At 38.8% G+C, this 26,352-nt stretch overlaps 1 protein-coding gene across 12 annotated transcripts in view; it reads left to right on the forward strand.

The window, feature by feature from the left end:
* LOC120427875 (teneurin-m) overlaps positions 1–26,352 on the forward strand; it is a 236,291-nt gene that overhangs the window by 186,241 nt on the left and 23,698 nt on the right. For 9 of the 12 annotated variants that reach the window (XM_052708707.1, XM_052708712.1, XM_052708706.1 and 6 more), the window contains 3 exons: positions 20,067–20,330; positions 21,293–21,571; positions 23,713–23,990. In XM_052708707.1, coding sequence (XP_052564667.1) covers positions 20,067–20,330; positions 21,293–21,571; positions 23,713–23,990 — 821 coding nt within the window. The other 3 variants (XM_052708708.1, XM_052708714.1, XM_052708705.1) reach the window with 3 other exon arrangements.

A 26,352-nucleotide genomic window follows, 5' to 3' on the forward strand; every position in this document is an offset into this window, starting at 1 on the left:
AATATTATAAGAAAACAAAGGTTTTGAAAAAAACTTCATTAAATCTTATGCCCCATGGCGTTTACGTCGTTTTGGCGGTTATGTGGTAGTAGAATCAGCTAATTGCATTGCTAGCAACAATTCCTCATACTGGAAATAATCAAAATTGTAAAAATTACGGCCGTACGAGCGATTGTTCCTCTTGCCCCATATGGTCGTCTTGCCCCACCTTCCCCTACTTCATGTTTTCAAAACGATGTTCGTTCTGAATGAAAAAAAATATTTTTTTTTCATTCAGAATGAACATTGTCTGGATTTTTTCGATATTTCAGTTTTCCGATAACTGAAAATCAAGTTTTATCTAAAGTATTTTACACATACTCACAAAAAATTCAAGGGAATTATTTGGAAAAAAAATTGAAATGACTTAATGAATTTAGTTCAACAATTAAAAATATTTACCACAAAAAACATTGCCAAACTCAAGTTGGAATCTTTTATCAAATATTCAATCAATGTGATCAAATCAAACAGAATCATACGTTTGCGCTAGCCATAATCGTTAAAATTAGGCTCAATTTTTATATTAATTTTTCATTAACTTTGTTGTTGTTTTAAGTTAGAGTAAGAACAAGAGGTAATGTTTGATAAACAAAAATAAATTTAAAAAAAACCTTTGATTCATAAAAAAATATTATGAAACTCTGTGTCAAATACATCCAGAGTTTATATGTTTTTTTAATGTCTTAAAAAACCTTTCAATTCTCATATAGATTGAAATAGTGAAAGAAACCTTTAATTTTAAGTAAGTTACTTAAGAATAATAATTTTTGAGTAAATTTAATTTTAGAATTGTTCAAAATATTACAAAATTATGCAAGAATTAGAAAAAAAATTTAAACAGGTATGCTTGGGATTCCCGACTTTTCCCGACTTTCTGACAAAAAATCACAAAGCTTCCAATTCGGTCAAATTTAGAGGTCAAATTGGGCAGAGCAGAACAAATTTCGCCTCCTTACTCCAAAATTCCTACCCATTTTCGACTCTCCCTATCCCTCTGCAACTGGTTGACTGCACTTTTGCTATTGTTTTGCGTGATGCCTTTTTTACTTGTCTTGCTTGCATCCCATCCGTGCAAGGGTTGCAGCATTTTAGGGGTTTAGCCAGGAATTCACCACCAGAGGGCATGTTTGACTCGCACGTAAACTGCAAGGCTAAATCCAATAGAGAGGGGGGTTAAACCCTGAAATGACCCCCCAAATCTAATCATCATCATCGGTGCTGGTGGCCTGGTGCATCCCGGCTCAAACTGAGGGTCGTGTGAGCTGAATTCTAAATTGAATTTTATTGTTATTTTGGAAAATCTATTAAAATGGTGTGAAATTAATAATAAATTATATTAGATTTTATAGATTTATTCTGACCGCGCGCTCGAGCCCTCGTCCAGACCGGAAGGGAAGCGATAAGGATGACTGGCTGGGCCGGGTTTTTCCCCTCGACTGCATCCCGTCCATCCCCGCGTTGCGAAAACGGATTTAGGAGGCCAGCCCGCTCTCGACAGCAAAGGGCGAAAGGATTTATATCAGTCCGGGCCACTTGAAGCCGGAACTGTGATAATGCCGGGGGAGCATCCTTCGATCTCTGTTCGCAGAGGGACGAAAAGGGTTTCCGAAGGGAGTTGGGCGGGGATTATTTTATTATACCACTTGATCGAAGTAAATTGAAGACGAAGGTGGTGCGTCTTTGAAGGTAGCTCGAAAATATGCTGCGAAAAACGGGGGAAGGAGCGCAAAATTATTGCATTTTTATGGCTGAGAAGAATGCTTCCAAGCTGGCGCTGGAACCAGAGAGCGAACGTAACCTCCAAACGTTTCCGAAGGGGGATTTTCCCTTCAAAAAGGTTTCAGCACCTTTCGCGTGAAGGTGAAAGCACAATCGAAATTTTATGCTTTTTCAAATCGATACAATAGAGAACGATTCCGGCAAAATCCGTACACGTGGAACGTGCTGAAGATAGCGACTCTACGACCGGAGCGGGGCACAGGTGTTTCCGATTAAGGCACCAACCGAGGATTGCACCTTCACCACCAACAGTAGCATGCTGGGAAAATTGAATCGATTTTCCACCTCCGCACCCGTGATTTATAATTGGAAATAGAAAATTTCACCAGAAAAGTTCGCCCTCTCAAGGTTGAACAATCATAAATCGAAGCAATCCTTGCTTTCAAACCCAAATCGAAGTATTCAACAAATCGTCACATGTTGCTTCGATTGCCGCGAAGAATCGCTAATATAACATCAACTTTGACACCGCGCCGCTCAGCTGTCAACCTTCTGTCAACGGCAGACCGGGCGCGCGCAGCGCGGAATCCCCAAAACAAGTTATCAACACGGTCTCGCAGGCCCTGTCAGTCATCACAAAATATGATTTCTAAATAATTTCGCCGCAAACGGTTGCCTCCCCTCCGCTCCGTCATAAATTATGTATCGAATCCTTTTCCTAATCGCGGCGCGGCCGCACTCAATTGCAGTGTCGAGACTCTTTCTTTCGTTCAACCCCTTCTGTCAAGAAAACACGACTGTGACGACGAAAGGAAAATTACGATGTCTTGAGCAACGCGACGACGACGACGATTACGCTGACGGGTGGCTCGGGAAAACTGATTACGAAAGCGAAAAGTTTGACATTTCTCAACGCTGGGGTTTTCGGTCTTTCGGAAAGAAGGCCATGCTTGTTTTTCGGGAAAGTGGTGCACTTTGAATGGAGTTTTCGCTGCGGAAAGCAAAATTACAATCAAAGTAAGCGGTTGAAGGTTGAAAGTTACCTCGCTGGATTTTTGCAACATTCGTATCCTAGCCCTTATGCCTTCCCAAAAATCGTCCAACTCCAAGCGAAACTTATTTGGGGATACCCTTATCCCCTTAAAAAAAGGAGGATCAACACTTCCCGTCCTCCAAGTGTAAGCGAAGAAAACAATATTTTTTTTAGTAATCTTGTCACTTTTTTGAAATTGTAGAAAACCCTAGCAAACCAAGTTGTTGTTTTTAACTAAATAATTAAATAATCAACTAATTCAGCAAATATGTCGACAAATATATGAAAAATATCTCTGCTGATTTTGCGTGGGATTTCCGTGTGAAACTTTTCATTTCATTTGAATAAAAATGTCAACAATAAAGCACATTTCCGCTTTCAAATTCAACAAAATTTAGATAAATGACAGCAAACTTTGTCATCAAGTAGGCGTGCCCTGATTTCGGTGAATAAGCTTATCGTAGTAGGCTTCCTAAGCATCCTAGAAATTCTGGGAAAAAACAGACAATATCCTCCACATCATCCATTTCATTTACATTATATTAAATTTTGAGAGACTTTTTGCCTCAAACGAGGACGACTTTCAAGCGATGATACCGGAGAAAGCTCGCCGTGACGTGGCTGTTGCTGTGGAAAGCTCGGCCGGCGGAAGACGGAAGAATAAATAAATTTTAAATACATCATCACCATGAATAGCTGTTACACCGAAGGACCCCAAAACAACATGGGCGAGGACCGACGGAGACCGGCCTACGGAGAAGAGTCCCCCCGGGGCACGTCGTCCCCTTTGCATACATACAAGAATTCGGAGAGCACAAAAGTAAACATGAGAAATTTTTCGGGTCGACTTTTCCAACCCCACAGTACCCACCCCCTCTTATGAAGCGGCAACATCAACAACGGAAAAGCCCCCACAGAAATTAGAATTGCAAGAGTTTGTATTGTTTTAAAGGCCCGGTCCCAGAAAACATTAAAGCCTACTTTGTATTCAAAATCATCGACACGAAAGGATGACAGCAGCGCACAGCTGAGAGCAAAAAGGACTCAATTTCTGAACAGGAGACTGGAATTCACTTTCAAAAGTCATTACACATTATCGCCCCAGCAGAGGCACGTCGTCGTCGTACCCTCATAAGCCATCCCCAAACATTAAAAAGCAGGGCGCCTACTATGTGAACACAAACACGCAACCACCCCCGCGCACTGCTTCAAAAGTCTTGACAAGTCCCGGCCTACTACACCACAACCAAGTGTGTGTCTCTGAAGCTACTCTACTCCACACTTTTTGGGAAGAGCTTTCCCGGCACGGCCAGCCGGGTGTGCTGTGTGTGTACAGGAATTTAATTTTCTTTTAAAACAAACAACAAACGACCGAAACCGACCCTGGCTTGGCACCCTTTTTCCGTTCCGTTCGTCACCAAAAAATAAGTATGTAAGCCCCCCTTCCTCGGATGATGTCGGTCCCCAAAAAACCCGACAAACCGTATGGCAACTTTTCACCGAAAACTTTTCACAACCGCCTAGCTTTATGGCTCAATTTTTACGATGGACGACCCTGTCCCTGACTACGTCCCTGTCAAACCCTCTCAAGAAGCGTAGTCAAGTCCGATACTGTTAGCCGGACGGGTTGCTTCGATTTTGTGCCTCAAATCTCTCTTTAACGTGGCGTGGCAAAGCCTATTAAGGTTGATCGGCACACACAAGAGTTTTGCCCGAAAATTGGAGACTATTTGGGTATCACTTTTCCGGGGAGGACGCCCCCTTTGTGGACCTTCTGGGAAAAGGTGAGAATTTCGTGTTGGCATTGATTTGGACGAAATCTTAAATCGAGCGTTGCTTCGAGGAATTATTAAGGGAGGGAACTCCTAAGCTGAACGAAAAAGTAATCTGCGGGAGCTAAGAATTTCTTCATAAATTAATCATCTGTCATCGCGCGGAGCATTGTTTACTCAGGCCACAACTCAAACACTTTATCTCTCGAATATGACATCCTTCGCGGAGCAGTCTCGCTGGTATTTACTCGCGTCAAGTTCATCGCAAAGAAAAATATTATTCTTCGCTCAACATTCTGCGAGACGCGAGTGACGCATCTTGTCTATTAGCGGATTAAATTAATTCATGACGTTCGCGCGGGAAACACGTGCACCAGGGAAAATTAATTGATATTCAGTCAGCAAAAGTAGAAAAAAACGCTTTTCTTTTAACCCCTGCCCAGCTTAGCGTGTGATAAATGACGTATGCGCCACACGCGCGTTAGCCAAATTAAATTCAAACTAGTACAATAATAACAAAAGAGACAGAGCGCTCTCGAGATGAAAAGGGTTCGTGTCCCTTATTATCCTATAGGCAGGAAAAATATTTTTCTGCAAACCGCAAGGGATTTTCCCTTTGGGGGATCGATTTCAGCTCATCGGTCCAAGTAACCCTTGCGTTTTTCCTCCCACCGGAAAACCTTTAATGAATTGGCCAGCAGCGGCGCGTTTGCTACTATTATTACTTTTGGAATCCCCGAAAAGAACCTGATCCTTATCGAAACCGGCCAGCCAGCCAGTCAGCCAGGACCTTTTCGTTGTCGTCGTCCTCGTCCTAATCATCATTATCCTCGACGTCAGTCCAGCTTTATTGTCCGCCGCATGGCTTTGCCGCGCACCCGTTCTTCCGGAGGAAAATTCATTACTTGACAGTAATGAATAACCCTTAACTTAACCCTGAAATTTTGAAAATTTGTGAAAAATGTCCCAATTGGAAAATTTTTTTTTCATTTTACTGCAAAATAATTCACCAAAATAATTTATTCTCACCAATTATAGATTGTTAAATTTCGCATTTAAAAATGAATGCAAATCTATGAACTTCGTGAACAAAATTTCATGAGCTCATGAATAATAATTCAACATATAAATTTTTATATCATTTAACCACGAAAAAAAAACACGGTATTGAATTATTCAGAAATTCATGAATGAAAATTCATGATTTTTGAATATTTTTTATGAATTAATGATTATTTTTTGCTATTCGCGCCTACATGAAAAAATAATAACATGAAAAGTATTTCATTGAATCATGAAAAGTATCACGTAGATACAATTATTCACGAGTTCATGAATCAAAGTTTACGATTACTGAATATTTTTCATGAATACATGATTTATTTTGATACTCATGATTACATGAAAAAACAGATTGAACAATTTCATGACATTCTAATTTAAATATATATTTTTTATCTGGCTAAAACCTTGTTGGGAGCTTTCCTAAGACCAAAGAAGCTATTTTCAACACTGGTTTTCTCAAGACTCCATACAATTTGCTGCAAAATATTTCACCAAAATAATTGATTCTTTCTAATTTTAGATCAGTTAATTTCATATTTATTTAGATTTTATGTATGCAAATCTATGAATGTCGTGAAAAAAATTTCATGAGCTCATGAATAATAATTCAAGATTATTTTTTTAATATCATTTAATCATGGAAAAAATCACGGAAACGTGAATTATTCAGAAATTCATGAATGAAAATTCATGATTTTTGAATATTTTTCATGAATTCATGATTATTTTTGCTATTCTCGCGTACATGAATATAAAATAACATAAAATGTAATTCATTAAATCATGAAAAGAATCACGGAAACGTGGACAAAATTATTTACGAATTCATGAATCGAAGTTCACGATTCCTGAATATTTTTCATGAATACATGATTTTTTATGCTCTCGATTACATAAAAAAAAGTTCGAATGTAATGAATAAAATATATGAAATCAAAAAATCAAAAAATTATAAAAAAATTCACAGACAATTTTTCTTATGAAGTTGAACGATTTCATTTTTTTCATGACATTTTAATTTTTATATTTTTTATTGAAAAAAACTTACACTCTAAAAAAATAACATATTTTTTCAATTAACTTTTTATCACTAAAAGTTGAATTCCAAATATCTGTATTTTTAGATTTGACCGATTCTTAGCGAAGCTACACCAAAATGTAACTTTTTTCAATTTTCAATGTGATTTTTAATATGAAAGATTTCATTTTTATTATGATTCAATAATTGCAATGTGCTTTAAATGCGTTTTCTTACCTCAAAAGCCAAAAATATTGACCAAATATGGTCTGCAAGCCATTGAATGGGAGAGGAGTTTTTTCACAAATCTGCTCCTTTCGTTGTCCCGTCACGAAAAGAAATGGCTGGCAAAAACTCAAATTTCAACCAATTCGTTCAGTTCAAGGAGCAAAAGATTCGTTTTTTAATTTGTGATAATGTGTAGAAGAGCAAAGGTTTTTAAAAATCAAACTGGCAAAACAGTAGCAATTTTTGTAGTGTGCCTTTTAAAAGTCCAGTTTTACGATGTTGTCCCGTCACGCTACATTTTCATTTCAGGGGAAGCACAGGTACTATATGGTTACTTCTGCATGATATTTCTTTGTAGGAAAATCAATTATCTTTCCAAATATGTAATAACATTGGGGGGTTTCTTGTTTTATTTTACCACTACAGCCAAAACGCTGAAAAAAACTTGGGATTTTTTTGAAAAGGAGCCGAAGAATCGGTCATTTTCGAAAATCTTTGACGTGAACCAAAAATGGAATCTTATAAGCCATAGAAAAATATGGGTAGAAATTTTGCCGCCGAGTTATGATTTAATTTATATTTTTTTCATTGTTTTATGTGTTCTACAAACGTATATTGAAAAAGGGCACTGTAAAAAAGAATCAAATTTTCAATAAAAAAAAATGTGTAAAATTCTGAAAATATTTCTTTCAAAAAGCTGAAAAAAATCGTCAAAATTCACAGATTGAAGATTGTTGACTAAAATAATAAAATACAACTAGTTTAAAATTAAAAATAAAATATGACACATACAAACTGCACTCAATTTTTAAATAGCGATATCTCTGAAACTAATAGTTCAATTTTCAATTTCAAAAACACTCGTGATGTTTTCTCATCTCTTCGAATACAATATTTTTAGAATATTTTAAAGCCAAGACCTACTTTTCTAAAGGGGCAAAAAATAATAATATTACAACCTTTTGAAATGTTACTACCCATTTTATTTTTTTAAATATTTTTTTCGGATGGATCAGAAAATCTGACATATGTTTACTTTTTTGATATTGAAAATCGGACCATTATTTTCTGAGATACCGTTTTTTGAAAATTGAATGCTTTTTGAAGAATTCATAGATCATTTTCTCAGCCTTTTGAAAAAAAAATTGTTGGAGTTAGCATTTGTCAGCACTATTTTTAAATATATTTTTTTTATCATGGGGATTTAACACTTTTGTACATTCGTCTCTTCAAGGTGGATAGTGGAAAAGGAAAGTTTTCAAAGTTCAAAAAACTATAATTTTTCCTTAAAGAAAATATAAAAAAGAAAACTACTCATAAATTAATACAAAGTAGCCCAAAGGTGGATCTGATTGTTCACGAAATCATGAATAGAAATTCTCGATTTCTAGGATACCTTTTTTCTGATTATTAAGAAAAGTCTATTTCAAACAAACTTTAACATAGATTCTTCCAGGAAATTATGTTCAGTAAAGGGTTAACTCTCGTACAATCAACCAAGAAAAAGGGGAAAAATCCACCCAAGACTGTCATTAAAGCGGCCAAACAAAAGACGGTCTGCCTCTCCTCTCCCCCTCTCAAGAAGAGGGAGAATATGTGCGATGGATAAGCATTAAAGTATGATTAATTAGTGCCAAATCACACAACATTAAACCAGCTGAGTAACCATAAGATATCACATCGTCGTGCGGATAGATAAAAACTACCATTTTGAGCCGATGATGAACAATAGTTTCCGAAGAAAGGGGTCGTCCCTCAATTAGGTCCCCCTTCCTCTTTCCTCAGTTTTAACATGGTTAGGTACCATCAAAAAGTTAAGTGAAAATTTGATTTATCACACTTTACGGCGTGTGTTTTACGGCCCGCTAATGAAGGATGAGCCGCAAGAAATTTTCAATTAAGACGCATTAAATAGCATGACTCTTCGGAAAACGCCACGACTTTAAACGAGACCACGTTGGCTAACTGGCACCCCAAAACCCCTCCGGAGGAGTCGCGTCAAGTGAGATTGATTATGTGATATTTTGAATTCATAATTGAAAAACAACAATAGTTTTGCCATCACCCCTGGAGAAGCTTCCGGCAAGGACGGTTCTTGGTTTCCCCCGGTGGGAGAGTTCGGAGAAGCTAATTTTAATTAATTTTCCTCACATTTTTTTCTTCTAAATCAACCTCCGGTTGAAAGTTGCTCATGAACTTTCAAGACTGCGCGTCTTGAGCGGCTAATGGCTTCGGCCTTTGTTGACTGCCAATCAACCTGTTCGGGAACGCGCGAGACATCAAAGCAACCCACCCACACCTCTAATCAATAAATCAGTGTCAACGGCAAGCTAAACCGCTTGACATTTGCACCACAACCTTCTCAGAACAATCAAAGCACGGCTGGGCGACACCTAATCCAAGCATGCCGTGCCCGTTGACAATTCCGAGCGCCTTAAATGGCGCGGCTTTGTCTTTTACGACTTTTCACCTGATTTTTTTTTTGTTTTCGCTAGATGAATTGATCGCGCCGTAATTAAAGCTGCACGCAGCAATCCATCCAAGTAGGTCACGACGCGAGAAAGTGAGTCCTCGAAGGAAGTTGGCGCCAGGGCGCGCCGCCTGCTGCGTTGACCTCGTCTATCCGGAGAAAATCCAGACAACGTTTTTTCCCCCTTATCAGGAGCGCTACAATCAGCTGACGAGGACGAGGATGACTGACTGACAGGGTTTGTGTCTGGTGATGAAGGGACCTCTCTCCGAGAAGGAAGCGAAAAATGTAGCGACTTGAATATTGGAATTCCTTATCGTGATTACCCGGGAATCGCTGCGCGAGCAAAAATGTTTGAGAAATGAGGCAAAATCAAATCAAGAAAGTGATTTTTGCTGTCTTTTTTTGCTCCGCACACTTTGATATAAAGTGTTTGCTTGAGGGAAAAAATGTCGAGTACGTGCGTGATGCCATCCGTTTTTCTTTCTTTTTCGGTGCTGACATCTGTTGAGCCGCGACAGAAATCACCCCGAAGGGGTGAGGAGGGAGGGAAGGGTAATAAATTTGTAACGTTTTTCTTGTGTGTGTGTGTGCGCGCCTTCCGGTTTCCGGTTGGCGTTGAGAGCTTTTCCCCAAGTTGAATCGAGGCAGGCCATGCCAATTCCCCGGAGTTTACCGAACGAACGTAATAAATTTGCCGCCATTCTTTATTCCACGGCACGCTGCGATTGGCAGCGGATTGAAGCTTGTTCCGGCTTGCTTTGTGTGTTTGGAGCTTTTCGCCCATTCCGGCAAGATGGCGCGCGCGGTAAACCGCAACAAACGCCATATTTCTTCGCGTCACTGTCGCGAATCCTGTAATTAGGTTTTAATTCCGGCTTTACCATATCGTAAAGCTGTCACCGCTGGAGGTATTTTATATCAATTGCTCGCCATAAATTTGATTAAACGATGTTTGCTCCACCCCCGCGCTGGTCCAGAACAGATGCGTTGCGTGGTCATCTTTAGCGACAAGATAGATGTCTCCACTGGTCCGTGTCGTCCGGCTGACAGGCCCATGTATATCGGTCAAGAGACCCATTAATTATACACCCTGAACGGCCCGAGCGGTTTAGGCTTTCAGGATTTTTGTGATATTTACTCGTAGAGTCAAAACAGATCAGTAAACTTCACTTATTTGTATATTACACTTTTTGAAGATTACATTTTTGCGGTAACACTCTCAACTTTTACGCGCACGATCACATCACTCAACTTTTTGTTGCTTATTTCATTAAGACCTTCGTCGAGCCAATTCTCTACGTTGAAGTCAGACTTGTCCTCCAGACCTCTTCGCCGAGCCATGCCAGACCCGAACTCGGCGGCTAAGTCCCGGCGGACTCTTCACAGCGGCTAAGTCCCGGCGGACTGCGGCCTCCACCGCTAAGTCCGGCTGGACTGGGGCCTCTGCTACTGGTGGCTGCTGGCGGGTCCGGCTGGTCTGGGGCGTCTTCTGGAACTGGAACTGGACTGGAACAAGAACTGGAACTAACTGGAACTAACTGGAACTAACTGCCCTCCTCAAGAATTTTGGGGTTTTTATAGTCAGTCCCCGAAAACTCTACTTAATTTTGTTCTACTAAAAGTGGTCCGTTTCGATGAGAAGCATCGATGAACCTCATGAATTAAATTATGCAGACCTCTGCAATTCTTCATGACTTTCCGTATGGTGTAGTGAGTACACCTCAAAATCGGAAGTCATGGGTTCGAACCATTGTCGTGAAACTTTAAATTATGTTATTGGAATATCAAAATTATGTTCCTAAAACATTCTCAAAAATGTTGGTCAATAATGAGAAGGTCGAAATCTCCATTGAACAAACATGCCAATGAATTTGGTTAAGCCACACCCTCAATTTCCCCTGTGTAATAACATCGCACATTCATAATTGAAAGCTTAACCATTTTTTTTGATTGCCTAACAATTGGCGAAATTTAATAAAGGGCTTTTCAGGTGAGGATGACTCATGATCCACACCTGTACATAAGCTTAATTATTTGTCGCGCAACGCGAGTCGACGGGTAAAATTATTTATGCTTGCGTAAGCGCGCATGGTCAGAACTGTGGTGAGGATCGATAAATGGACAAATTTAATGATTTAAATTTGAGGTCGCTGCATTCCCCCACACTTACCAGCTAGATGTTTGTATACTTGAAAAGCATTAAGAACATCTATCGAAAGTTATTTGTAGGTTGGAAGAATATTCCCAAAACTAATAATTTGATTTGTGAAAAAAAAAACTTTGCAAAAAATCATAAAAAATATAATTGGCTGGCTATAAAAAAAAATATTCAAAAAAATTGGTTCGGTTAATCTCCCCCACACTTATCAGCTAGATGATCGTCTGAAAGAAATGATCATCTATGGAAAGAATATTGTCGGGTGTAGTGATCGCGCGGTTTACAATTTGTTCTTCTTGTGTTTTCTTGTAAATTGTTCTATAATTATAATTGCTCTTTTGATTTTTTTCTTGTAAGATTATTTTCATTACTTTTTTGATCTTCTGTCCTGTTAAATGACTTGAATTACTTTTTGAACTTCTCTTGTAAACATATTTTCGTTGAAATTATTTTTCATTATCTCTTCTAAAAAAAATCGTTGCATTTTCACACTGTAAGCAAAATTTGTTGTTGTTGTAGAACTGTGTTGATCGGCTGGTTGTTATTCGTCGTCGTTTTTCATCAAAAATCGTCTTTATCGTGAGGCTATTCATTCCACAGTGACTTGGTCAATTGGTCAGTTTTCGAGGCTAAGGTGTTGAATTTCGTCGATTAGTGCAATTGTCGTTTCCATCATAAATTATGCTTCATAACCCAGCAGTGAGTTGACTATGGTCAGTTTTGAGAGTGCATTGACTTCTTACTTGCCGAGTATTGTGAATTGTTCGTAAATCCAGTATTTTTGTCCAAAATTGACTTTTCCAGTTGATTTGCATCTTTGACATTCTCAAATTATTTACATCGGTTGGTGTAATTTTTTTTTTTCAAATGTTTAGAACATGTTGTTTGTCCAAAATTGTCTTTTCGTGTAATTTGCAACTTTGGCTTTTGTAAATTAATGACATCGGATGATGTTATCATTTGTTTATCATGATCTTCTCCTTTTCAATAGTTTCAGACGTGCAGTATGATCTCAACTTGCATTTTTGTTCCATAATTGATGTTTCGCATTTCAATCATCTTTACTTCGCTTAATTCCACATTTCGATTTAGTAATTTGTTTTACGTGAATGTCTCGTTACTAAACTTGCGTTTTAATTCGACTTGATCCTCATTGATATGACCTTTTACAACAACATCAACACCGTTACCTGTCCAACCTCCCGCATGACTTTGCCACTCACCATCTTGCCATCACAAACTTCTGCATACGAACGCGTAGAACCTCTCAGCATACGAACGCGTCGATCATCCTTGTGTTTCGTCTCCCGTCTCTGCCATATTTTACTTCAGTTTTTAGTTTTGTTTCTCCCACAAAAATTTCTTACTTGTTTTCTTCGCATGAACAATATTTTATAATTTTCAGGAATCTATCATTTAATTTCTGTGCAAAATTGAGATTCAAATTTACTTACAATCTTATAAATCTTGTTGATATTTTTATATGAAATCAGTTCTATTATTTTTAATACTAAAAAAAAATCAGTTCTAATTGACTATTATTTTTATACTTGAATAAAAAAATTACTCTATATAGTTTTTCATTGATCTATACATCCTATCATCTTGTCATTGCTAAACTGCGTATGTTAAAATATCCTTTCTGTTATGCCAACTTTTTATGAAATCTGTATGTCATTCAGTGTTTTCAAATCTGTTACACTCATTCAGTCAATTTGTTTATTTGAGCAATTCGCAATAAAATGTTGATTTTGCAAGAAAATTTGTTGGTTTAATTTTCAGTCTAATGATAATGTTCTGTTTTTTTCCTTCTGAATTTTATCAGTTTAAAGGTGTTCTTCCCTTGAAGCATTATTTTATCCCTTAAAAATCCCTTGAAGCATTATTTATCCCTTGATTTTCCCTTGAAGCATTATTTATCCATTCCCTTTAATTATCATTTGACTATCCCCGTAAAGTGCAAATGTTTTGAAATGTTATTAACATATTGAATCCCCCCATGGATTACAACTGTTTTGAAGCTATATTCGACATAAAAACTCTCCCCATAGAGTACAATTGTCTACTTTTTAATCCCTTTGGCGTTGCTTTATCAGATTATGTATCCCTAGATCGGAACTTTTACCGTCCTTTTCGATCTTTTTAAATTCCCCACGATATACTCACAAATTTTACCTTTCCTTTCCTTTTTTTTTCGTCCTTGTTGAAATTGTTGTCTTCTTGATCGTCTTCCAACGGTTTCCTGTAAATCCTTCGTATTAGCGTATAAAAAGTCTGAAAATATATTCTTAATCCATTTTTAAGTAAATTATAAAACACATGTTTACATTCAACAATCATTCTGGGCTGCAGTCCCTTGTCCAATTATTCTCACACACATTCTTACTTGCATACATGTTGTTTTTGAAACATTTAATAATCACACCATCTTCATTTGCCTTTCGCTGAAATTTCATTATTGTTCAGTCCGTTTGATTTGTTTTTATTTGTTGTTAAAAATTGCGTCATTGTTTTTCTAATACCCTGTTAACCCATTTTAGCTCAATTAAGTATATTCCCAAAATTGCAACCCAACAGCTTCTTAATTGTTTTAACGTGTTTCATCACTGCTTCATTATTATGTTTATATTTGATCATAATCGCTTCACGTGTTTTTCAAAAAAAATATGTATAAACTCAGTACTGGTATTTTTCTTAATCTGTTTCTTGTTTAAACCCCATCAATTCAATCATTTATAAAAATTATCTTTCATCCCCAATTCATAACATTCTTGTTTGCGCATTTTTTTGATAATAATCATTCATATTTTGTTTAACTCAATATTAATTCATCAATCTTTTAATCATATCAAATCAATCATATATTCTTTTTTCATGTTTATCTTTCTATATAAAAAATCACAAAATAACGCATTTTTTTGATTCATTTAATTCTCTTGATACAAATCGTTTTTTTTTTAAACTCATTCATCAATCAACTATTCAAATCAATTCAATCGTTTTTTTCATATATTTTTTTGTTTAATACATATTTATAAATAGTCCCGTGTTTATAACACCTATTTTTGATTCCAGTCTTTTGTTAATAATTGTTTTTAATGATACTAAGTCATTCATTGCATTTTTATGTATATTTCATTTAAATGTATTGTAATTGTCATTTAAAATTATTTTATCTTGTATTTAATTTTAAGGTATTTTCAATAAACATTGTTAAAAAAAAGTTAAATGTATTTTCATACGGGTATATTCTGAACTATCATTTAGTGTTATGTTAATCATTATATTTTCTAAGTCTATTATTATGTATATTTTCAAATTTGTTTCCATTTTTAATAGTGGTCGTTTGATCGCTGTTGAATTTAACGATATCATACGGGCCTCGCCACTTATTTTGTAACTTTTGACCAATTCCTGTTTGTACCATTTGTACCAAAACTCTATCTCCCCACATTGGTACCCAATCATTTGTCTTTTTGTCATAAATTTCCTTTCTCTTTTCTTTTGACAATATTAAGTTGTTCCTAGCAGTTTCATGAGCATCCTTGAATATATCTTTCATTGAACAAACATAGTCGTCATAATTTAAATCTGAATCATTGATTTTATAAATTGTGCTTGGTATAGTAGCTTTTCTTCCATACAAAAGTTCATAGGGAGAATATCCAGTTGATGAATTTTCTGTAGTGTTGTATTCAAACATCAAATATGGTATTAATTCATCCCAACATTGTGGATCTTTGCCAATAAAATTTCGTAAATAAACTTTCAACTCTCTATTTGATCTCTCTACTAAATTAGCTTGAGGATGATATGCACTTGTAACTATCTTTTTAATGTGTAATATTTTGCATGTATGCTGCAATAATTTGCTTACAAAGTTTGTACCTCGATCGGTTACAACTTCTTTAGGAGCACCAAATTTACAAACAAAGTTTTCAACAAAAGTTCTAGCAACTGTTGCACTTTCTTGGTTTTCCATGGGAGCTACAATCAAAAATCTTGTTAAATCATCTTGTATCACAAGTCCACAATTGTTTCCATTATTAGAAATTGGTAACATAACCACATCCATATAAATTTTATCAAAGGGTTCATACGATGTTGTCGTAATTTTCATTGGCATCTTATTTGCTGGCCATATTTTATTCTTTTGACAAGAATCACATTGCTTTACATAATTCAAAACATCTCTTCGCATATTTTTCCATGTAAATAGAGGACTCATTCTTTTAATCATTCGTTTACCTCCGACATGACCACCCAACGGTGCGTCGTGAAAATCTTTAAGCACTTGATCTCTGTCTTCTGGCTTTACATAAATTCGTTCATTTTCTGTTGCATATAGTGTAAATGACTTTGAAAGTTTCATTGCAAAAAATCGTAATAAGTTTAGTTCCAACTCTGTTTTAAATATTCTATGAGAAATAATTGTATCACTGATGCATCTTTAGCAAAATCAGGATAATCTTTAAAGCTTTTAAATAAACCATCGAAAATTCTTCATTTTTAACTGCTGAACGATATGTTCCATTCAAAATTAAACCCAAAATTTTCTTTTGCGGAAATACAAATATGTTTTCATTGGTGTAATCCTTAATACCATGTGGAAGGTCAATGTATTTACTCAATTCTTTGTGTACCGTAACACTGTTTAATATCATAAATGTAGCTTCGGCTTGTTCAAATGGTATAATATTTTTAGAAAATTTTAAAACGGTAAAATCGATATCTGTATCTTGGAAATCCTTGTAGGTAAATGTTTTATCGTTGCTATCATCGTCATTATCTAAATTTATGTCAATTTGTTGAAGTCCATTCATATTATTATTCCAATTAGTATTGTTTCTAGATGAATTCTGTCTGTTTGGAGTATTTGTAGAGTTTTGATTATCTGAAATATTTTGTCTATTTTGTTTTGCTTGTTGACGAGTTGTAATTGCTACTAATTTTGATGCTTGTTTATCATCTGCATGATCTTCATCATTATTTAAACGTGAGAGAAAATCTGCAACCACATTTTCCTTTCCTTGCTTGTAACGAATTTCACATCCAATGCCTTGGATTTTCAAACGAAGCTTTGTCAAAGTTGGTGATGTTTCCTTCAAATGCCATAGAGCTACCAACGGTCTATGATCTGTGTAAACGATAAAATCTTGGTTATAAATAAAATGTTTGAAGTGGTCTACTGCCCAAACAATTGCAAGTAGTTCCTTCTCAATAGTAAAATAGTTTCTTTCAGCCCCGATAAGCGCACGACTTGCGTAAGCGATGGGGTGATCATTTGACTTCTCATTAGTAAGAACTGCTCCGATAGCATAATCGCTAGCATCAGTTGTCAAAACAAATTTGTCATTATAGTTCGGTCTAACTAAAACTGGTTCTGAAATTAAATAGTTTTTTAATTATTCAAAAGCATTTTCACATTCTTCTGTCCAAATAAATTTCACATTTTTCTTTAATAATGCATTAAGTGGCTTACGTTTATCTGCAATGTTTGGAATAAATTTTCCATAAAAATTAACAGTTCCCAAAAATGATCTCACATTTTTAAATTTCGGTATAACTTTTGTTTACTCACCCTAAACTGCCAGATTTCCATGGTCGTCTTCTTGGGTGTTCGATGCGGCTGAATTTCGTCTCCAGTTGATCCAGATGATCTCGTCATTGTTGAATCCCTAGTGTTGTCCATCGTTGGCCGGTTTTGAAATTTTCGATGCTTCTGCCATTGGTCGAGCCCGTTTTGGTTCCATCTCGTACTGCTGCACATTTGCTTCCATCTTAGAACTCCTCACATAACATTTTCTTCAATTTAACGTTTTTTTTACACTATTTTAACTGTTTGTTACTTCGCGAAATCATTTTGTTCATTAATTTTCACACATAGTCACATTTTCAACTCTCGATTTTGTCCAATCAAAATGGCGTGTCCAAACACACACAGCGTTGCTTTCCGCTAGTCACCACCTGAACGGCCCGAGCGGTTTAGGCTTTCAGGATTTTTGTGATATTTACTCGTAGAGTCAAAACAGATCAGTAAACTTCACTTATTTGTATATTACACTTTTTGAAGATTACATTTTTGCGGTAACACTCTCAACTTTTACGCGCACGATCACATCACTCAACTTTTTGTTGCTAATTTCATTAAGACTTTCGTCGAGCCAATTCTCTACGTTGAAGCCAGACTTGTCCTCCAGACCTCTTCGCCGAGCCATGCCAGACCCGAACTCCTAAGTCCCGGCGGACTCTTCACAGCGGCTAAGTCCCGGCGGACTGCGGCCTCCACCGCTAAGTCCGGCTGGACTGGGGCCTCTGCTACTGGTGGCTGCTGGCGGGTCCGGCTGGTCTGGGGCGTCTTCTGGAACTGGAACTGGACTGGAACAAGAACTGGAACTAACTGGAACTAACTGGAACTAACTGCCCTCCTCAAGAATTTTGGGGTTTTTATAGTCAGTCCCCGAAAACTCTACTTAATTTTGTTCTACTAAAAGTGGTCCGTTTCGATGAGAAGCATCGATGAACCTCATGAATTAAATTATGCAGACCTCTGCAATTCTTCATGACTTTCCGTATGGTGTAGTGAGTACACCTCAAAATCGGAAGTCATGGGTTCGAACCATTGTCGTGAAACTTTAAATTATGTTATTGGAATATCAAAATTATGTTCCTAAAACATTCTCAAAAATGTTGGTCAATAATGAGAAGGTCGAAATCTCCATTGAACAAACATGCCAATGAATTTGGTTAAGCCACACCCTCAATTTCCCCTGTGTAATAACATCGCACATTCATAATTGAAAGCTTAACCATTTTTTTTGATTGCCTAACAATTGGCGAAATTTAATAAAGGGCTTTTCAGGTGAGGATGACTCATGATCCACACCTGTACATAAGCTTAATTATTTGTCGCGCAACGCGAGTCGACGGGTAAAATTATTTATGCTTGCGTAAGCGCGCATGGTCAGAACTGTGGTGAGGATCGATAAATGGACAAATTTAATGATTTAAATTTGAGGTCGCTGCAACCCTTTGACGTCGTCGACGGCTGCTGTGAGAACACCGCACACCCAGGAGTCGTTGTCCTCTGTGCGCGATCTATGACAAGCCAACACATTACAACCTTAAAGACGCCCCATTTCGACACCTTTACACCACCATCTTGGGCCATTATTGGCTCCCTTCGCCGTCTTTCGACGACGTCGGCAAACCCATTACAAGATAATTGCAAAATTAAGAAGCTCTCCCCCCTCAAGCTTTGTCTCTCAAAAATGTCGTCGCTTGCGACACTAAACCTTTACTGTTATAACCGCCTAGAAAATAGAATATTAATAATCGTTTCTTTAATTGCACGCATTATCGCGAGCTCGGCATCTCCCAGTGAAGTGGTGACGTTCCCGGACCTTGGGGACCTTCACGAAGCGGTCCAAGTAGGCTGCAATGAATATTAAGTGGCCATTTTGGTGGATTTCGGCCTACTTTGGCGGGAGTTTAACTAGCTTTAAGCACTTCCGCCTACTAGACCGTTAGCGTTATCGTGATTTTCATTTACCTTGGGAGTTTGTAGTCAATTTGGATCGATTTTCGATCTTGTCAGCAAATGGAAACTGATTTCCCAGGGCCTTCTTTGATATCGCAATCTGCACGTGTTGCGCCCATCCCCGAAAATCACCGTCGAAATCAGGATAAACGGTGCAATTTCGCCTGCTCAAAAAGTGCCACTTGTTTTTGGTGGGAACTTTCGCCGAAAAACATCGTCATCGCCGCTTTACATCACCAACACGGAGAAAAATGAGTTCCCAAAATCGTTAACAAACGTTCACGAAATTGAAAACCACGAACAAAGTGTTCAACACTTTGTTCGTGGTTCCCTGTTTTCATGAACGCTTTTATCACGATTTTCCGGACTCATTTTTCTCCGTGCAGCTTTAATGGCCGGTCGAGGGGTGCGAATCACGTGGGCGCGTGCCAGGATTTAGCGGCAAGCACGTGTCGCAGATCTAGCGAGCGAGCGGGCAAGCCCGTGTTGATTCAAATTATGCTTAATGTGTTTATTTTGCAAAGCGGGTCGTAAAGCATCGCCAGCACAACAGAATAAAAAAGTCCCTCCTTTACTGGTTCTGGGATCGCACATGTGCTGCCACGAGAACATAAATTTCGATAAAGATGTTGTTTTGTTCGCTGCGCGTCCCTTTTTTATGGAGTTTCGAAACTTTTGCCCCCTGTGAGCGCGCGAAATCCACCAAGACGATCAAAAGATTGATATTTATGTTAATCGTTGAGCTCCACCCCCTTGCTGCTCGCGAATAGTGGGCCAGAAGAAAAACAAAGCTCTTGCTGTAAAGTTCAACCAGCTCGGCGGCGGCGCAGCATATCATTATACATTCACTCAATTTGCTAAATTGCGTTGGAATTCGTAATTATAGTGTTTTCTTCCACCAGAAGCGAACCGTTTAATGTGTGGCCTTTGAATATCAGATTTTTTTTGTTCTCCCCTCTCAGCTCAAGAATAATGTTTACTCATCCCAAATTTGCCTTTTCTCCTCTTCTAATTGCAGCCATTAATAACAAAGGATCACCGATAGACTACAAGACGGGCTCGGCCTGCTCCACCCCGACGAAGGACACGCTCAAGAGCTGCGACCGCTACATGGGTCCGGTACTGCCACCCCGGAGCGCCATGTGTGGTCCCCCGTCGCATCACTACTCAGCGCCGCTGAACTTTCGCAAAGGCTTCACCTTCACCAAATGTACATGGAAGTGTACGGCTATACTAGTTATATTATTAAGTGTTATACTTGTTATAACATTATTATTAACAGGTAATTCCCCCCGCACGTTCTTTTATTCCATTTTAATAACATAATTATAATGCACCAGCCGCCGCCACACGCCGGCCAATTAGACGAATCCGCGCGGCTCTATAAATTCTAAAAGGGGCCAATGTCCGCTCCGGAACTCACCGAACCCACACCTGCGACTTGCTACTGAAAATGTCTGGTCAACGGCACGGCACTCTCACATTCGAAGTGAGGTTATGTTACAGCTGAGCCGCACGCCACGAAGGAAACCCGCCATGCCATTAACTTTCGATATTCTCATCCTTCGTTGACGAAGTCAGGCGAGAGGGTGTCGTCGTCGTTGCACTCTGCCTGCCTGCCTGCTGGACAAAAGCTAATTTGGCACATGTGGAAGGTTCTTTTCGGCGAAATTCTATATCATGTCATTAAAAAGGCCGAGCCGGGCTTGACGCCCGGCCGCGTCAACCGTAATCCGAGGGGAGCAATTTTCGGTGATTTTTAATCACTCAATTTGCTTTATGGCAAATGGAATCCCAGTTTCAAGTGACCATTAGCGCACAGAGAGGGAAGAGCAATGTGGTTTTAAGCCGCAGGATTTGCTCCTGTTTAACGACCCATTTCGGACATATGTGCGCGCTCGTTGCTCGGAAATTGAGCGGCTGTTTCGTTTTTGTGATCATATTTCTTGAAAGCCTAAATTTTAAGATGACTTACCAACGCTTCAATCGAATCGATTTGTTTACGCGACGAACTGTCAAACGCGCAGCGCGGTTGCTGCGATTTGCGTTTCGATTTTGTGATCATATTTCTTGAAAGCCTAGATTTTAAGATGACTTACCTCCGCTTCAATCGAATCGATTTGTTTACTTGGCGAACTGTCAAACGCGCAGCGCGGTTGCTGCGATCGGTCGGCGCGTGACGGCGTGCACACTGAAAGAAAAACACACACTAAATTAATGACGTTGTCAATTTGTTTTTTGCAGCATCTAACGTATTAAGTATATCATATCCAACCACCAACCCCTGTACAGTTCTAGTCGATGAGAAGGCGGAGATTTCCGCGGCCAAAAGTACGATAGCGGACGCGAATCGGGCGGCGGACAGCGGAACGGCACCGGGCCGGCCCAAGCCTGCCCTGAGCAGTAGTAGTCCTGCCGATTCGCCCTCGCTCAGTTCCGCGTCCACGTCCGCCGCGTCCTCGTCGGCGGCGTCAACGGCGCCGGCCAACAGCAATAGCAACAACAACAATGGCAACAACGGAGGTACGCACAGTAGGCCACGTAGAAGTGTTGTGGATGTTTCTAACCGTAACCCTGGTGATGGGATGGCACAGCCGCAACCGCGGCGAGAAATGCCAGAACCTGCTCCCGTTGATGATTTTGATAATTTAGTTTTGCATGACATTAGCGTAGTAGCTTCCACTGATTCCGGTGATGGTATTAGCGATAATGGTGTTGGCTCATCCAGTTACGACGACGACGACCGAGTTACAACATCATCACCGTCGTCAGCGACTTCTGCTATTGTTTCCACCGTGTTTGCTCCTTCTATTACTTCCACCACTAGCACTAGAGCAACTTCCTATCCATCTTCCGCTCTTCTATCGCAATCACAATCATTATCGTTATCTTCCGCTTCCGGCGGAACACCGGAACCGCAACAACAAGCTTCGTCGTCGTCAACCAGTAGCGTCGACTTTGTCGACGAGCAGAATTTTCAATCAAGTGACGGCACCAGCACAACTTCATCCGATTACGACGGCGAAGAAAGGGATGATGAAATTTTTACCACTAATGATAATGACAGAACATATGTTACAACTAACAATGATCCTGATTTAATCACAAATAATTCATTTGATGTGGAATTAAGTACGACGTCGTCGGGCGAGAAGCTGGAGTTGGACGATGGTACCAAGCTGAGCTTCGTCGAAGACGAAGACGAGGAGGAAAAATTGCCAAATGATGATCCATTAGCACACGTCTACGAGCATCTGGGTGCGGTGGATGAAGTCGAGCTCATCAGCCTCGAGGACGGACCGATTAGTGGCGAGGAGATGCGAAAGGCGCGGAACAAGCTCTTCTACCAGAACGTCCAGGAGCGGGAGGAAACGGTGGAGATTCACACTCTTCCTCCTCCTCCGGAGGAGGAGGTGAAGCACCAGCCCAAGGTTCTGTTGACCACCCCTTCGGGAACGACACCGGCAACGCCGGTCTACCTGGTCCGGGAGGGGAATGAGACCGCCGAGTCCGTTTTGCCCCGCCTCCTGGTCAACATCTCAATCGCGTCGGATCACGGCAGTGGGACGGTTCAGCACTCGGTCTACGTGCTACAGGTATCGATTCCGACGCCGCCGGAACACGTCCCCAAACCTGCTCCGCAGGAGGAGCCGCCCAGCAGCTGTCCACCCGGACCTCCCCCGGCGCCGCCCTGTCCCATCAAGTGTCCCAATTCTTCAACTTTTGAAAAGTACCGCGTGGTGAGTATAATCGACGACGATGGCAGTGAGTCGACGGAGGAGGAGGATTATGAAGCGATGCCGTCAACAACTTCGTTGGAGGAGGAGACGGAAGAAGTGGAAGAAGAAGGTGGTCCAACAACAATGACAATAGGTGAGGACAAGGATGGATCTACCATCACTAGCAGCAGCTCCGTCACCTCCTCCGTTGAAGAGGTTCAGACAGACGAGAACGATGACGACGTGGAGTCATCAACAGAGCCCCCAACGCCCGAACCTGAAGTGGTGAAATGTCCCCCGCCGCCACCGATTCTGATCCTGGAAGGTGAGACACGTATACAAAGTTGAAAATCATCCCCGGCGACGACGACCAGGTCCTTGTACATATATCCATATAAAAAAGCTCAGAGACACGTGAGAGACACATCAACATCAAGCTCTCTGAAACAAGAATGAAAGAAAAAATAAACTGACGAGGAGGATGAGGATTCCCAAGGATCTAACCTGAAATCGCATCGCCACAGCTCGGCACATTCCACGGCTCTCCTCGAAGAGTAGGAGGAGAACCAGGACTGCTCTAACACGTTCCATCGACTTTCCCACAACACACCTGCTTTTCCTTCTTCTTTTGTGTATATTTTCCCCCCAGCTTTTCTTCGGTTTCAGCGCGGGAAAATGCTTTGCATGCCTCACCAGCTGAGAAAAAAAACTTTAGCGTGTAGAAATTAATTAATATTCACCCGGCGTTCATCCACTTAAAGAGCTAAAACACTCCTTAAAAAGCACCACCAAACTTAAACCAGTGTATACTAACTTGCTCTTGTTTCTTCTTCTCTTCTCTCATCTCTCTCTCGCTTCGCTAACTCGCCTACTTTTCCTGCTGTCACTTTGACTTTTTATGTGTGCGTGTCCAAAACCCCCTCCCCCACACACAACTACAACCAGGTGCCCGCACATTCCCAGCGCGAAGCTTCCCCCCGGACGGCACCACCTTTTCGCAGATCAGCCTCGGGGCGCGCCTCTCCAAGGAAATTCCCCCGTACAGCTACTGGAACATGCAGTTCTACCAGTCGGAGCCGGCGTACGTCAAGTTCGACTACGGCATTCCGCGTGGGGCGTCGATCGGCGTGTACGCCCGCCGGAACGCGCTGCCCACCCACACCCAGTACCACTTCAAGGAGGTGCTGAGCGGATTCAACGCGCGCCAGACACGTGCCGCACATGTAAGTACCCAGTAGGCTATGGCTATTGATTTGGATGGTTTAGAATGCGATCGGCCAACTTGGATGGTTTTCGGGGGTGACTTTGGGAGAAGGGGATGGCGCGAAATTAAATGTAAGCCGCAAGGGATGGAATTAAAAGGGAGCTCGTAACAACAGTTGGGCGACATCTGTTGCTGCGATGGGTGGGAATAAATTTTACATCAAGTTGAGTGTCATTAAAGTCAGGAAATAAAATAAATGGGACAATAATATATTTTCCTTGCTTTTTTTCGAACATCCATCTGAAATATTTTTTTCCAATTTCAATTAAATTTTTAAAGGTCTCTTTGTCTATTTTTTGCAAATTCATGTTTAAAATTGTAAAAGAAGTTAACAAATTTTCCTTACTAAATAAACTATGTGTAACTACAGTCCAGTTTTTTTCATTCTTTCAAGCAAAACAAGTCGGACTGCTAAAATATCTTGTAAGCTGTTTTTTAAGCTGCATATTTTTAATTGTTGAAACATTTTTGTGGGTTTTTTTTTTTCATTAATTCAAACATGAGCAGTTCCTTAAAAAGGTCGGTCATAAGTTATTTTGTGGATAAAACCTACTCTAGACAGTCGTAATAATTTTAAGAGTTATTGCATCAAACATATCCTTATCTAAATATTTGACTTTAAAAATATTGTTGATTGTCGTATTTTTGAGAATTTTTTCCTTTTTTCAAACATGAGTAGTTCCTAAAAAAGGGAAAAGTGACACTTTAAAAAAAAAATTGCGAGTTTCTAAAGCTTTTTTTTCAATATTTTTGCATTAAGGTTGGGAATAAATTTTACATCAAGTTGAGTATCATTAAAGTCAGGAAATGAAATAAATGGGACAATTATATATTTTCCTTGCTTTTCTTTTATCTTTTAGGCCGATGCAAATATTTAAAAAAGTTTTTGTGCCTCGGCCATGGCCGAGGTCAAGGGGGAGGCAAAAAAATAAAAAAATATAAAAATTTAAATAACAAGCCATAGTCTTTACATTTAAATGAAAAAAGTGTTTTAAAATGCATTTTACACTAGTTCAGTTGTTTTGCAATCATTAGTTTTCAAAAAATCTAAGATCTGACAAAAACAAAAATTGTATCGAAAAAAAAGATTTTGCATCGAAAATTTTCAAAAAATCTTAAGATTTTTTAATAAACAAAAATATGCTAAAAATGATTTTAAACGCAGGAGAATGTATTTTAATTTGATTTCAGCTGGTTGCACTTGAATTTTCATTGAAATTTTGAAGTTTATTGTAAAAATATTTTTTTTGCCCCCTGATTTTTCGAGCCAATTTTGAAGGGGGAAGGGGGGGGGGGGGTGACAAAAACTTTTAAAAATATTTGTACCAGCCTTATATTCATCTGAAATATTTTTCAAATTTTAATAAAATTTTCAGAGGTCAATAATCTTTTTGTCTATTTTTTTAAAATCCTTTTTTTTAAATTGTAAAAGAAGTTACAAACGTTTTTTTATCATGGACCAAATACAGTCCAAGTTTTGCATTCTTTCAAGCGAAAAAATTTGGACTTCTAACATATCTTGTTCGTTATTTTTTTAAGCATTTTATTTATTTTTATTTGTTGTAATATTTTTTTGAGTTTTTTCTACAATTAAAATATTAGCAGTTCTTTAAACAAAAGTTGGTTATCAAACATGAACTGTCCTTTTTCAAATTTTTGACTTCTTTTAAGAATATATTCAAGATAGATTTTTTTAAGAAGTTTATTCTAGATAATCGAAATATTTTTATTAGTTTTCCATTTTTTTAAACATGAGCAGTTTTTTTTAAATAAAATGTCGTACTTGTAAAATATTTTGTGAGTGTTTTCCATGCTTTAGAACCAAATTATTCTTGAGGGTTGGAATATTTTTGTAGGGGCAGGGGGGGCAGAATGGACCAGGGGGGCAGAATGGGCCACCCTTGGTTTTGGGCTTTAGAATGGATTTAGACCAATTGTAAGGCAAGGGTCTTATAAAGGACGTCAAATAACTTCACCATATCGAAAACGACGTTTGAATTCATTGTATTCTTGGAATTATGAGCAAAAATGTAAATTTATTAGAAAAACCAAGCAAATGTTGTTTATTTCGAGGTTTTTAAATAAGCTTTCTGAAAAGTTGGACTGTTTGAAAAAGTTTGCTCAATGCTTATAACGATACTAGATGTTACTACCAAGGTATACATACAACAACGGAACCTTGAAATCATTTAGAGACTTGGTGGTGGAAGTGTTAAATTAAAATCCACTTGGGGGCAGAATGGACCACCCTTATCCTGCCTTATAAAAACAATCAAAAGTTATGAAATTTGGATTAAATGGATTATTTCACTCCTGGTAGC

This window comes from Culex pipiens, chromosome 2 (assembly GCF_016801865.2).
Source record: "Culex pipiens pallens isolate TS chromosome 2, TS_CPP_V2, whole genome shotgun sequence".
NCBI lineage: Eukaryota > Metazoa > Arthropoda > Insecta > Diptera > Culicidae > Culex > Culex pipiens.